The sequence below is a fragment of the Acanthopagrus latus genome, chromosome 3 (genome assembly GCF_904848185.1).
Source record: "Acanthopagrus latus isolate v.2019 chromosome 3, fAcaLat1.1, whole genome shotgun sequence".
NCBI lineage: Eukaryota > Metazoa > Chordata > Actinopteri > Spariformes > Sparidae > Acanthopagrus > Acanthopagrus latus.
Genome location: NC_051041.1, coordinates 4,975,075 through 4,988,581, shown reverse-complemented (window position 1 = coordinate 4,988,581; position 13,507 = coordinate 4,975,075). Strand labels below are relative to the sequence as shown.

The following is a 13,507-nucleotide window of genomic DNA, read 5'->3' as shown; positions in this document are numbered from 1 at the left end:
ATGCATGATTTCCTACTTGCTCTTACTCTCTAATAACCGGGTGATTGCTGATTTCTGTTTAATTTTGCATCACATTTTAAAACTTGTTTATGGGTAAAATTATCCTCCACATAATTAATCTCTTATCTCATGAACCTTAAGTCTAAATTACGCAGGGCCAACATTTCAATGAACTTCAGTCTACTAAATTCATTGTCAAGTTTGCCTGACAGGCCTAATGAATCAGGATGTACACGACTCAAAATGAGAACATGACAATTTAAATGTAAAATTAACAAACTAACTCATTATTTAACACACGCATATGTCTCATTCGCACAAATATGTCCTATATTTATGGTTCGTCCCTCACGGAGTATAAATATGCGCAAACATGGCGCAACTGTGTGTTTCCCTGGCGACGTACCGGAACCGGAAGTGCGCTGGGAGATGGCGAAGCGCAGAATGAATTATGTGAGAATCAGTTCGTGTTGCTCCTCCAGCACTTAATTTTTTTTTTTATAATATTTTATGTATATTTAGCTGATATAGCCTCCTCTATCTGTGCATTTTGGCCTGTTAAGGTAAGATAATACGTCCCTTTGCGTCCGGGCAACATTCTAACCCGCTAGCTAGAATGCTAGCTAAACACAACATTTGCTCTGAACATAACAGAGAATGGGTGGAAGGGGGGCGCTTGATTTGATACACTGGCAGCCCCGAAGCACCGCGGTTCGACTCCTCTTGCCGGAGAGGTTGAAAAATCCGCCCTGTCGGGACTACGTGTCACTGATATTAAAGCCCCCCAGACCACTACAGAAGATAAAACTATTATTGATAAGCTAACTGGCTAGCTTCTGTCAAGATGTGAAGATAAGCTGCTACATAATGAAGATAGCATGTCAGGTTTAATAAAATGTGGTCCTATAACCTAACAGTCATTAATTAATTAATTAGCCATTAGCTAACACATGTACAGATGATAAACACAATCTTTGCAGATGTTTTCAACAAGTAACTATGAGCTACAAACGTGTTTTTTTCTCTACTTTTAAACAAATGTGGATATAAAGTTTATTTAGAATGAAAAGTAACCCTGATGATCTCTTAATCTTTACATTCTCAGACTTGACAAAGCTTCTTTAAGGCCACAAAAGTTGACATTAGACATCTGTATTTAGAGTGTAAATATGATCTGTATACATCCTTGATTCACACACTGCTTTCTTCCAGGGCATAATTCCCTATCACCCTTACTGTAGGTCACTGAGATGTCTTAAAAGAGAAATCATGCTTTATAATCATTCTTGTTGTTGTCCAGGGGAGGATGAGTGTGGAGGCGGCTGACCGGGTGGCTGCTGTGACCAGCAGTCGGCCCGGCACACCTCTTCAGACCTCCTGGTTTGAGTTCCTCCTGGACGGCAGCCTGCTGGAGAATCACCTGCTGAAGCCAAACCCAGGTCAGCTCTGCATCACTTGAGCCTTAAATGTATTATACACCTTGTTGTAGCTCATGCTGATATTTGCTGATAGTAATGACTGTACTTTGTGTTTATTAATGTGTCCCTGTGTATGTTTCCCACAGACCCGACAGGAGTGCAGCTGATCATCCAGTTCCTGGAGCAGGCGTCCAAACCCTCAGTTAACGAGCAGAATCAAGTTCAGCCTCCAGCAGATAACCGGAGGAACCGCACACTGAAGCTACTGGCACTCAAAGTGGCTGCACACCTGAAGTGGGATCTGGATGTTCTGGAGAAAGGGTAAGAGACTCATTATAATGTGGAGGAAGTCAGTGTTTTTTGTATTTTAATTAAATCCATATTCTCAACCAGTATCACTTCACGTAATGATTTATCTTTTTTCCCTGCCAGCTTGACCATTCCTGTATTAAATATGTTACTGAACGAGCTCCTGTGTGTGAGCAAAGTGCCACCGGGGGTGAAACACGTCGACCTCGATCTGTCCACTCTGCCTCCTACCACAGCCATGGCTGTCGTCATATACAACCGCTGGTGAGTGAGACGTACCAGGAAAATCTCATCAGAGTCAGACACGTCAAATTGTTTTATTACCGTCCAATGTTAGAGTGAGTTACTACAACTTTAAAGTGGACTTAATTCACTGTAGTTCCAAAGAATGAACGAAGATGAAAGCAGGAAACCACTTGAATAAAAAGAATTTTAACAATGTATTGTCTAATTCTTCTTGTGTCTTTCACAGGGCCATCAGAACCATCGTGCTGAGCAGCTTTCCAGAGAAACAGACCAAACCAGGACCTCACCAGATGAACATGTAAATTCTGCTCCTTCCTTCCTGTAATCACAGCAAGCTTAAGATGCTTAAGTTGAAAATTATGTATGACAACAATCAGACCCAGCTGCACATGAAATATAAAGAAATTAAAAGAAAGGTGCTCAGTTTGAATGGTAACAAGTCGGTAGTGAGTTTGTGTTTTGTGAACTCTTTCAGGTTAAGTATTGTGCAGCAGGAGAAGGAGATGACTGACAACATCCTCACTGTGGTGAGTTTACACATTTTGTATTTGGATTTAGTTGAAACTTTCAATGACCGTCTTGAAATATACTCTCTCAGACTGTCGCTGATATTGATAAATATGTCAGAAACATTTCTTCATGCTAGATTTATTTAGTATTTTTGATTTTGTTTTTTCATTGTGACACATTTTCCTGTATTGCCTTTGGTATTTGTCAGCCATCTAAGAAAACGTCTAGTAGATAAACCTGAATGTACTTTCCTTTGATATAACATCATGTCCTCAGCTGAAGGAGCAGGCGACTGACTCCATCAGTGTCCTGGAAGGAGCTCTGCAGCTGAAGAAAGACTTCTACGTTCACACCCTGAGGACTCTGGATCTGCTGGCTGCTGATGCTGCTGCCAACGGAGAGACGGAGTCCTCGACCGCAGGGCTTCTTATCAGTGCCGATGAGCTGCACTGTCAGGTCAGTGGGAAACACACTGTTGGCTTCTGAGTAAAGATTACATCAAATAATATGTGCTTCAGAACAATGGGAAATTACATTTGTATTTTGTGTTTCAGGTGCATTATGATGTGGGAGGGATTTTCTTCCAGCAAGGCTGCACAGACCAGTCAGCCTATCAGAAAGCCCGGGATCACTTCAGACAGACGAAGGAACTGTTAAAGAAGGTATTTCTACCTTTTACTGCCGACATAAAGTTACAGTACGACAAAATTTGTTTAGCTCAGTTGTATCTTCTGTATGTTTTATTTTTAGTTGGACTCGACCGTTCATGTTCACCTGGATGAGAAACGTCTGGCCGGCTACTGGAACGCCTGCAAAGCTTTGACTGAAGACTGTGACTCAGACTCTCAGACGACAGGCTACGATCACATCAACAGTCTGATCCGGGCGCACAGCTACCAGGTCAGAGCAGACGCCGCCGTCACAGTCAATCTCAAGATGTGTTTTGTAAAAATACTCGACAATAATAATGAATAAAACTGCATGTTGTATGTCTCCAGCTGTAAAAACCGCAGTAAATAATGTGCAGTACTTGACATTAAATTGTTAAATTGCACTTCCTCTCTCTGACAGGCCGTCATCGAAGCCTTCATCAAAGACAACGTGTCGCGGAGTTTGCCAAACAACTTCAGACGATCTGTTCTCAGGGAGTTTCTTTACAAAGCCCAACAAGGGTGAGACCACAATTCAAAGCTAATTCAGCATCACAAAATCTGTTGTCTATTATTTAAATTTTTTTAATCTGCATATCCACAAACAATGAAAAATCAAAAAACCTTTCTGCCGCTCTACAGGGAGTCGGGCCTTGATCAGGTTTGCCACAAACTGTGTGTTTGCAACGCCGTCCGAGATGCTTTGGAGGGAGAAATCCTCAGCGTGCGTTTCCAGCAGCTCCTCCTAAAGCCGAGTAAAAGGATGGTGGACTTCATTTTAGAGGTACTCGTCTTCTTACTTCATGATCTTTGCAGGAGTTGTAAACGCTTGGATTATCACAAAGGGGTAATTCATAAGAGCACAAACCTCGGCACACATGATTTTTAGGAATTCATTTTCTCAAGCGGCAAATGTGCCGAGGTTTGTGGAGTTCAGTGTGACGGGAATTTTTAAAGCTGCTGCATTCTTTGTCCTGCAGGTTTGCACACTTTCTCTGGAGAAGGAGCGTCCATCTGAGACATCCAGAAAAAACATGGCCGTTTTCATGAAGTGAGTTTGTGTTGTTATATGTGACCAGCACAGCAAACGTAGAGAAGGTTATCTTCATATTTTAACACACGCTGATGCTTATTTTGTCTAAATATCAGAACCAATAGCTGGCCTCAACATCACTGTGCAGTATCTTCATCTTCTGCATGTGTTGCGGCACAGATTCAACATGAAACTGTATCTTTCAATCATCTTTTACATGAGACTGTTGTCATCTGGCAGGACTCTGTGTGAAAGCCTGGAGGAGCTGCCTCTGCTGTTTGTGGTGTCATCTCATAAGCTCTTCATGGAGCTGCTGAAGGAGGAGGAGAGGAAGGTCCTGGTGGAGCAGATGAGGAAGAGATCGGCCACCATCAACCTCAGCGCCAAGCCTCTGCCTTCTTTCTACGACATTCCAGGTACTAGATACAGATTGTTGTGGTGTCATGTTCTGTTGTCTGTCAAGCAGGAACTCTCTCCGGAACGTGATCTGTTGCTGCTCACTGGTGCGTTCCAGTCTCTTAAAACTTGTGACTTCATCCCTGCACAGCTTCAGCGAGTGTGAACATCGGGCAGCTGGAGCAGCAGCTCATCCTTCTACTGGAGCCGCGCAGGATCAGGCAGATCCTCATCGAACTCCACGGCATGGCTGAACGACCCTTCTGGAGGGTCAACAGTAAGGTCAGAGTTCAACAAGCGAGCGTCATCATAAATCCTGAATGAACTTCTTTCTCTTCCAGAGTAACTTCTAACAGTGAAGGAGCTTAAATAAATTCATATTATGTATAATGAATACACACAAAAACAACTAAAATACCTCTGTGTTTGTGTGCACAGTGGGAGGTTCCTCCAGACTACATCAACGTGATCCTCGGCATTAAAGACAACCTGACAAAGGACCTGGTCTACATCCTCATGGCCAAAGGACTCCACTGCATTTCAATAAAGGTGTGCATGGAAATTAAACTTACTTCAAAATAAATAACAATCATAATTAGATCGACAGTTCCAACCAGTTTGGAAAATATATTTTTTCCCCTTCCCTCTCAGGACTTTGCTCACGCACGGCAGCTTTTCTCATTCTGCCTGGAGCTCGTTACTGAGTTCTCCCCGAAGCTGCGGCAGGTGATGCTGAACGAGATGCTGCTGCTGGAGGTCCGCGCTCACGAGACGATGGCGGCCGAGGGCAGCAAGGAGCGACCGCCGCCCGACCTGGTCAGCCGGGTCAGAGGATACCTGGAGATGAGGATTCATGGTGCGTGGATGGAAACTGTGGATTTGTCGCCTGGGCTTCACCAACCTGTTTCACGCGCTCTGAATCATGGGATGTCCTTGTTTTTGTCTCCAGATCTGCCTCTGCGTCAGGTGGTTGGAGAGGAGTGTGTCGCCTTCATGCTGAACTGGAGGGAGAACGATTACCTGACCCTGCAGGTGCCACCGTCTCTGGTCATGAACAACCCATACATCAAGGTAAAACACCTGTTGTCAAGCCCATTACAGTAGTTCAGTTGGACATATGGACATTCAGTGATGACGGGAGAGCTGAAAAGGTCCTCTGTGGTTTTCTCTTGTTAAACCCACCCTGTCTGTTTCCTTCTGATAGCTCGGTCAGCTCCTGGCTTCGACATGCAAAGAGCTCCCAGGTCCTAAGGAGTGTCGGCGCACGGCCAAGGAGCTGTGGGAAGTGGTGGTGCAGATCTGCAGCATGTCCATCCAACACAAGAGGAACAGCGACGGCAGAGTGGGCCTGATCAAACACAGAGAGTCCTCTATGGGCATCCTTTACCGGTACGCTGCAAACACTTAGGGTGTTACGGCATTTACAGTTACAGGTGAAAGAGTCATGCTCGTTCTGATACGTTTTCATTGTCTGACCCATTTAGGAGCAAATTCATCACTTTCGTCAAGAAACTTAGAGTAAGTATCCCCGAGGCGAACCTTTAACACAATGTGGATGAGTTACATCTCTTTTTGGATGAGGTGCTGTCGATGCAAAACTAACAAGTTTCTTGTTTTTCACAGGAGCCGTTGGTGCTGACAACTCTCATCTCACTGTTCGTGAGGCTGCACAGCATAGTGAGGGTAAGTCTCTACACGTCTGACATATTGTAGGCTGTGTGGTAGTAGGATTATCCCATGGTTACCAGCTGTTCTCTCTTTCTTTAAGGATGACATTGTGAATGAAGTGACTGCAGAACACCTCACCATCTGGCCTTCGACTCTTGCAAAGTAAGAACACTTTATTCTCCCAATGAAATGTTAAAGATTTCTCAAACAGCCACTAAATGTGATGATGATCATGATGATGATGATATTTGTGGAACAGCATCCAGGCAGTAGATGTGGAAGCTGTGGCCGTGACGGTCAAAGAGCTGGTGTCCTACGCTCTCACCCTGAATCCTAATAACCAGTCGTGGCTCATCACGCAGGCCGACATCTACTTTGGTAAGAAAACGTCAGAAGGGTAGATTTTTTTTTCATTTAATCAGGGAATTGTGTTCAGGTTGTAGTTTCTAAAATGCTAGTCATATAAGTTTGCAGTGATTGGTTCAACTGTCTCTCTGTGGGGGATGAACTGAACATTTCACTGCTAAAGCTTCCTTTATTTCATCCGTCTCTCCCTTTTTAGTGACCAACCAGTACTCTGCTGCACTGAACCTTTACCTCCAGGCTGGAGCTGTGTCCTCCGACTTCTTCACCAAAGCTGTCCCCCCTGATGTCTACACTGACCAGGTACACTGATGAAAGATTACACCTGCATTCACAAAGACCAGCTCTGCAGCAGCAAGAAGTATAAATGTATCTCTTGCTGACAATTTGATGTGATTTTTGAAAAAAATTATGGAACTAAACTAAAGTCACTGTGAATCGTGGTTTCACTCCATTTATATATTCTTAACTGAAAATAAAGTGAATCAATCCTGAAGTGACTGTTGTTTGCAGGTCCTGAAGAGAATGATCAAGTGCTGCTCAATGATGAACTGCCACACACAGGTCAGTGGTCAACCCCCCGTCTGACTCCATGTCCTGACAGTAAAATTGTTAAATTAGTGATTTTCTGTGATAGTAGACTGAATAAACACCCGTTAATTTATTTTCACATACTGTTTACTACACAACTCCGTGCAATTTGATATTTCAGCATCTGTTTTTGTTTGCCCAGGTTGCTGTTCTCTGTCAGTTTCTTCGAGAGGTCGACTACATGACTGCATTTAAAGCTCTTCAGGAACAGAACAGGTACGACCCAACAACTGCTCATCAGCCCAAAGTGGCATTGCTTCTTTTGTCCAACTATGAGTCAAAGTCCTCACATTTCAGAAGCTGGAACCAATAAATGTTTCACATTCTGGCTTATAAAATGACTGAAGCGACGGCTCCATTTTGAACATTTCTTACTTCTGTCCTTACAGTCACGATGCCATGGACTCGTTCTACGACTACATCTGGGACGTCACCATCCTGGAGTACCTCACACGTATCCTTTTGTTATTTATCCACGAGGACATTTTGTTTAAATGTCTTTACATCACTGTCACCTTGTCTCTTATTAGGCCACTTGTACAAGACCTCTTTTAGGTATCATACTAACTTAAATGACTTATTTAAACATTTTTCCTTGACTGTCTTCAGATATTCACCACAAACGAGGAGAGACTGAGAAGAGACAAATAGCGGTGAGCTAACAGTGTTTTTGCACCAAGGTTGTCACAAGAGCAGAATTTTAAACTTGGATTCAATATTAGCAGAAACATATTTTAGTGGATACCTTTTTGATACAACAGCAAAAAGAGGAAGTGAAGTCCTCAGCACACAAAATACCATTATTTTCTTTTTTTTTACAAGAAATCAGGACAAACTCACACACTGTTCACTGTGCTTCCATAATAATTTTTAAAGTCTGCTGAAAGACAGATAATATACATCGTACACATCTAAATCTTTTTTGGCGCCACATCAGTTTCTAACTCTTCGCTCTTCTTCAGATAAAAGCGATCGGACAGGCCGAGCTGAACACCAGCAACCCAGAGGAAGTGCTGCAGCTGGCTGCACAGAAAAGAAAGAAGAGGTTCCTGCAGGCGATGGCCAAACTGTATTTCTAGGAGAGACATGTGAACCACTGTCAGACAGACATGGGGGGGTGGGAATGTACATTTTTATTTTGTGGTAGAAAATAAACTTCTAAATAAATACAGTTGGTCATTTTTTGTACATTTGTAATCATTTGATCTGAATTCTTTAAAAAAATAAATCACTGACTACCCGTTACCCTGAGTTACACAAACAATGGCTTGTTTACAACAGCTTGGTGAAGGTAAGTGAGAAACAAGCTGACCGGTGAAGCGGCGGCAGTACACTCAGCTCGTTTCAACAACATCACTTTTTAAAGCTATCTAACATTTTGAATGACCCTGAAGCAGTTTTGAAAAGATTTTATCTGACTGCACATATTTAATATGCTACAAAAGTAAACAATTGCACATCACTTTCAGTAATAGAATCTCATTTCCTAGAAATGAAGTAACTTCAGCAAACATTGACACTTTAAAAAAAAACTTTTTCTATATTAAAGCACCCAGTCGCTAAAACAGCTAAAAATCAAGAAGAAAAAAAAAATGCTTTGGCCAAAGTTTAAGAGTTTAAAATATAAGCACATTATCCTGGATAATGCTTAATGCTAGTTAGCTCCCATCAACACTCAGTATTCCAGTTATCTTTTTTTTTTGTCCACTGGTTAGGAACAGTTTAAAGTAAGCAGAACTCAGTCTTTGCGGGACATTATCCCTGCGTGTCCTCTCTGTCCACACCCACTTCAGAGTCTCTCTTGTAGTTCAGTGTGTGCAGGGTTTCTCTGTGCTGTTGGGAGGAGTGGGAAACTGGCTGTTCATCTCCTTTTTACTGGCACACTCCTAAAATAAAATAAAGAGACTGAAAATCAGAAACTTAGGATAGGGGGACATTCGCACACAAGAAAGATAGTCTCGGGTACTTTTGGTTTTCTTCAGGAGGTTGAAGGCACCAAGTGTGCAAGTCTCTTAACTGAAAAGCATCAGTCAGATCAATGTAAAGTCTTGACAAGCAGGACAAGAAAACACTAACCAGCATGGCCATGTAGTCTGTGTGCGTCTGGATATTGTGTTTGTCTTCTGTCCTCACTTCGACAAAATCCTTCAGCATCGCTCTGCCGAAGCAGCCCACCGACTCCACGAAAGGAGCCATCCAGTTAACGCACAGCTGGATTGCGTCTTTCGACAGACCTGAACACAACAGGGGAAAAAAAATATATGTAAGCATTTTTCCATGAAGTTAACCAGGTAACCTCACTGTGTTTCAGGCCATGAAATCAAATATTTAACATATTTTTCCCAATTCATATTTACATGTCTACAAACATGATAATCCCTACTCTTACCTGTAACTTTTTCAACTGCTTCCTGTTTAATGAAATGTGACAGGACCGAGGCGGCCAACACTCGATACTGGAAGTCCAGAGAGTTCATGTGGAGGACACACAGGTCTAACAGCTGGAGAGAAACCACAGCATTAAGCTTGAGCCCGACTCAAGGGGAGACACTTGGAAAGAACAGGGAAAGAAATATGCTTGACAAATATCACCATGACATTTTCCCACTTGATTACTTGTATCAAGAGTGTGTTTTCTAAAATGTTACATTTAAAAATAAAAATATATTAGTTCTGTTTGACACACGTTTCCAGAGGAGAAATCCAAACTTTGGATAAAAACAGGTTGAAAGTCTTGTTTCATTCTGTTAATATATTTGAGTTAAATGTACATTTTTTGTTGCAACCAAAGTTTTTGACTGAACTCTAACACAGAGGTTTGTGTCAGTATAAATGCTTCCAAAGATTTAATCCAAACACTTACTCGTGTCATTTGAACATAAATGTCCTGTGGAATCTGCGGCTCCAGCAGGTCGGAGTTTTTGTTCATCGATGCCATCTGGAAGTAAAGCTTCAGCCAAGAGAGGGCTGTTTCAGGACAAAGGTTCCATTTCAGTGCCTGTGAAACACACAGAAAGGAGAATGATACAAACAATTAAAGCCTCATGGATTATTTATGTCAAATAATGAGTCAGCATGTGGCCACACTTTTAACAGTATTACCTTTAAAATGATTAACTCCATTTGAAGAATCTCGTCCTCGTAGTAAGTCCCTGCAGTCACATAGGCCATCTGTGAGAGCTTTGGAGGAGAGGCTTCCTACAAGGGAAGGGAATAAAATCAAAAACATTAAAAACAGGCACAGACAAAAATATAATGCCAATATAATGTTGGGTATTTTGCACCAAACTTCCACTGAGGTTGAAAATAAAATATATAATTAATGTAATACAGCTGATTGTTTCCATCCCAATTACTGATGCTGGGTTAGTGTTAGTTTTAATGCAAGACACCAGGAAACTAGCCCGGTCCTTCCTCACCTCCATCTTTGATGCTATAAACAGACAGGTAATCCCAATGAGCTGCAGCATGCCCTTATCAATGCTGGTCTGGGTCAACATGAACCGGTCAAAGTAGTCCTGCGCCAGGTAGAACGTCTGCCGGTGAAGAGTGTAGGCCTCACTCACCTGGTAAAACCAACGACAAACAACATTGCTGGTGAGCATTTCATGAGGGATCGAAATTTATCGCAACTAATGAGCTGAGCAAAAAACACAGTCATGTTTTAGTAGCCTGATGTTATTTAATGTTTGGTCTTAAGAAAACAGACAAGACTTGTTCTAAATATCTAAATCACGATGGATGAATTCAAGTCAACATATATTACAGGTTGAGTTGCTGTAACTTTAAAAAGCAAGGATGAATGTTTAAATGAAATATGTGTTGTACTGTAAGTTTTTGTGATATAAATCTGAGATGCAATTGAAGACACACCTCAATTAACCAGTCGAGGAGGATTGATCTCATTTTGGGTTGTATTCCAGGGTGTTTCTGCATGAAACTCTTGCTGTGTCTGTAATTCTGTTCCCTGATGACCATTTTCACCCACACATCTTCAGAAGATCCCCATCTGTAAAATATAGAAAACAGCTGCGATGATCAGTCAGTGCATTTATTGAAAGAAAATTAATCTGCAACTATTTCAATATTTGATTAATAGTTTAAGTTAAAGTGACAAAATGTGATGATAATCACCCAATATGAGGCAGAGGTGACGTCCAAATTAAAGAATCCGCTGAAGGTAGAACTGCATAGCCGAGCTCAGAGTCGGCTCCTTTATCAGAAGTCTCGGTGACAATACAAGGCTTGGTGACACCATCAAGCACCAACTGATTCTGGACATGGAGAGGAGAAAATTGAATGCAACACGTGTGTTAAACTGCACAGACTGGATAGTTCTGCTTTTGTTTGGTCGTTTCGCCTCAAGGTGATAACACAAAGTACGATGGAATTTTAATGAGTAGAGAAGGGAGAGGCACACATGCCAAACGTTCCCAATTTTTCCAGGAGTCTCCTATTTTTTTTTCCCTGTTCCAGTTTCTCCTGGGGTCACAAATCTCCTGTATTTCTCACAATCTTTTGATATTTTCACAGGTCCCCAGCCCTCTTTCAGCTATCACAACTCATCTGTAGGTGCTGTATTTCATTATTTTCATTTTTTAATGTCAACAGACAGAAAGGAAACAAAGTCTCTAAAACTGAAATTGCTCTCCCTATTACATATGTCTCATCATTTTAATGTACCCAAATATATATATAGTAAATTAAAATACATACCTTCTCACACTGCAGTTTTGACAGGGGTTGAAGCTTTTTTCTATTGCATTGCTGGAAAGAAAAGTCTTTTTAAGTCGGATGTCAGACTAATGGCTATTCAGATTTGACTTTTATTGGTTTGTTAGGACTCTTACCTTATTTACTTTGCCTTTCTGCCCAGAAGCATTTTCAGATCTTTTCTGCAGGCGACCGCTGCAAAGACATCAAAATGAATTTAATAGCAGCCAATAAAGATACTATAATAAATCATAAAGAAACTTAAGAGGGCATTACCTTCGTCTAGTCATGGTTTTGCTGCTTCTATCTATAAAAAAAGGGAAGAATTTAGAGGCAAAGTTAAAGTTTCTTAACCACAACACTACCAGGAAGTTGGCTCAAAGACAGAAACTGTAACAACAGCTGCAACTCTCTTGGCTTGCACAGATCATACTTTCATGCAAAACCCAGCCCGATGAAAAGACATAACCCGCATTGTTTCCGGAACATGCATCGTGCCAATTATTAGACCATATCATACGCGCCAACAATATTCATGAGCGCGTAAATGACCACTAACACCACCCGGGAAACAAAACCCTGCTGCTAAAACTTCAATCTGAGATGATTTATATTACAAACATGGAAGTGTCTGTCCAGAGGATTTTGCAGTTTAATGAAACAAAACGACCATGAACAGGACAAAGAGACATGCAGCTACAACAGCTGCCTTACTGCAGCAACACAAAGGCAAGGGGAGGACATTTTGTGCCAAGCACCACTGATGAAATGGTTTTCGTACAGCACTAATAGAGGACCAAGAACTCGTCCGTTATGATTTATGTTATATGTCCTGTGACCTTATTTGTTAGTTCAATCGTGAGTTAGATGCATTATCGTATATATCTATACGGGTGATCAAACCAGGAACAGATGGAGAGGACTCTGAAGATTTAGTTGACTAATTTAAACTCAGATGATGCAAACACAGCTTCCTCACCACAATCAGACGCTTATAAAACACCATTCACAGTCAAAAAGTCAATGTTTATCAGGCTAATGTTAGCTAACATGATGCTAGCTTGCTAAACGCAGCTACCGGTGCTCAGATTATGAGCTCCACTGCGACCGAGTTTACAAACACCGAAATAACAACCAAACTGCTGCTTCCACTGTGCCATAACATTACACACTTGCACATGGACAACTTAGAACTGGTTCATAACTGTAAATGTGAAACTGCAAAGCTGAAGAGACTTGCTAACCTTTACAGGATCACCGACGCTTGCTTGTCACCCTCCCCGGTTCTGAGCCCAAATCAAACTGAGTTGCAGTTGGCGCTCGCGCCAACAAATGATTCTGCGGCACATTGCGCATGTGTAAATACACACTCCCAACCCGCAACCGTTTAACCCGGGGTCAGACCAGGTGAAGAGACTTCTGCTTACTGCTGTAAATCACCTTACATTGATACTTATTTTGTTTCTTACCTTTAACTTGGGTTAACTGCAGTTTTTTCTTTAACCGTTGAGCTAACAGAACGAGGAACTTAACGTTTGAGAGAGCGAACGCGGTTTACTTAAATAAAGTGTCTGGTTTAAGTGATATAAAGTCACTCTTGTTTAAAAACA

The 13,507-nt window shown here is 41.7% G+C and overlaps 2 protein-coding genes across 4 annotated transcripts; one reads left to right on the top strand and one right to left on the bottom strand.

Annotated features, from left to right (window-relative positions):
• Positions 1 to 362: 362 nt before the first annotated feature.
• Positions 363 to 8,716, top strand: ints8 (integrator complex subunit 8). 2 transcript variants are annotated; one of them, XM_037092370.1, is made up of 28 exons: positions 363 to 453; positions 1,301 to 1,439; positions 1,565 to 1,739; positions 1,851 to 1,991; positions 2,200 to 2,271; positions 2,449 to 2,500; positions 2,760 to 2,939; positions 3,038 to 3,145; positions 3,234 to 3,383; positions 3,555 to 3,655; positions 3,776 to 3,917; positions 4,114 to 4,184; positions 4,407 to 4,582; positions 4,714 to 4,844; positions 5,001 to 5,111; positions 5,214 to 5,418; positions 5,512 to 5,633; positions 5,767 to 5,951; positions 6,047 to 6,080; positions 6,186 to 6,245; positions 6,331 to 6,392; positions 6,490 to 6,608; positions 6,793 to 6,896; positions 7,107 to 7,157; positions 7,327 to 7,400; positions 7,574 to 7,638; positions 7,794 to 7,837; positions 8,147 to 8,716. In XM_037092370.1, the coding sequence occupies exons 1-28, from the start codon at positions 364 to 366 to the stop codon at positions 8,261 to 8,263; spliced, it is 3,081 nt and encodes a 1,026-aa protein (XP_036948265.1). In that variant the 5' UTR covers position 363; the 3' UTR covers positions 8,264 to 8,716. The 2 variants fall into 2 exon arrangements, with proteins under 2 accessions (XP_036948265.1, XP_036948266.1); XM_037092371.1 differs by having other exon boundaries at positions 427 to 563; positions 8,147 to 8,263.
• On the bottom strand, positions 8,300 to 13,501 carry LOC119016518 (G1/S-specific cyclin-E2-like). Of its 2 annotated transcripts, none has more exons than XM_037092382.1 (12): positions 13,367 to 13,501; positions 12,174 to 12,204; positions 12,035 to 12,092; positions 11,901 to 11,951; positions 11,319 to 11,458; positions 11,058 to 11,193; positions 10,604 to 10,750; positions 10,287 to 10,382; positions 10,048 to 10,182; positions 9,574 to 9,685; positions 9,261 to 9,418; positions 8,300 to 9,070 (listed from the first exon to the last, which is right to left on the bottom strand). In XM_037092382.1, the coding sequence occupies exons 2-12, from the start codon at positions 12,185 to 12,187 to the stop codon at positions 8,993 to 8,995; spliced, it is 1,125 nt and encodes a 374-aa protein (XP_036948277.1). In that variant the 5' UTR covers positions 12,188 to 12,204; positions 13,367 to 13,501; the 3' UTR covers positions 8,300 to 8,992. The 2 variants fall into 2 exon arrangements, with proteins under 2 accessions (XP_036948277.1, XP_036948276.1); XM_037092381.1 differs by lacking the exon at positions 13,367 to 13,501 and adding an exon at positions 13,142 to 13,256.
• Between the last annotated feature and the right edge of the window lie 6 nt (positions 13,502 to 13,507).

What these genes read in the sequence shown, in the direction of transcription:
- ints8 (XM_037092370.1), top strand. Translation starts at nt 364, where the DNA reads ATGCGCAAACATGGCGCAACTGTGTGTTTCCCTGGCGACGTACCGGAA. An exon ending in CCTGCTGAAGCCAAACCCAG is followed by an intron (nt 1,440 to 1,564) that starts GTCAGCTCTGCA and finishes TGTTTCCCACAG; the next exon opens with ACCCGACAGGAGTGCAGCTG. An exon ending in CCGATGAGCTGCACTGTCAG is followed by an intron (nt 2,940 to 3,037) that starts GTCAGTGGGAAA and finishes TTTGTGTTTCAG; the next exon opens with GTGCATTATGATGTGGGAGG.
- LOC119016518 (XM_037092382.1), bottom strand. An exon ending in AGAAAGGCAAAGTAAATAAG is followed by an intron (nt 11,952 to 12,034) that starts GTAAGAGTCCTA and finishes TTTTCTTTCCAG; the next exon opens with CAATGCAATAGAAAAAAGCT. An exon ending in AGCAGTTGAAAAAGTTACAG is followed by an intron (nt 9,419 to 9,573) that starts GTAAGAGTAGGG and finishes TGTTGTGTTCAG; the next exon opens with GTCTGTCGAAAGACGCAATC.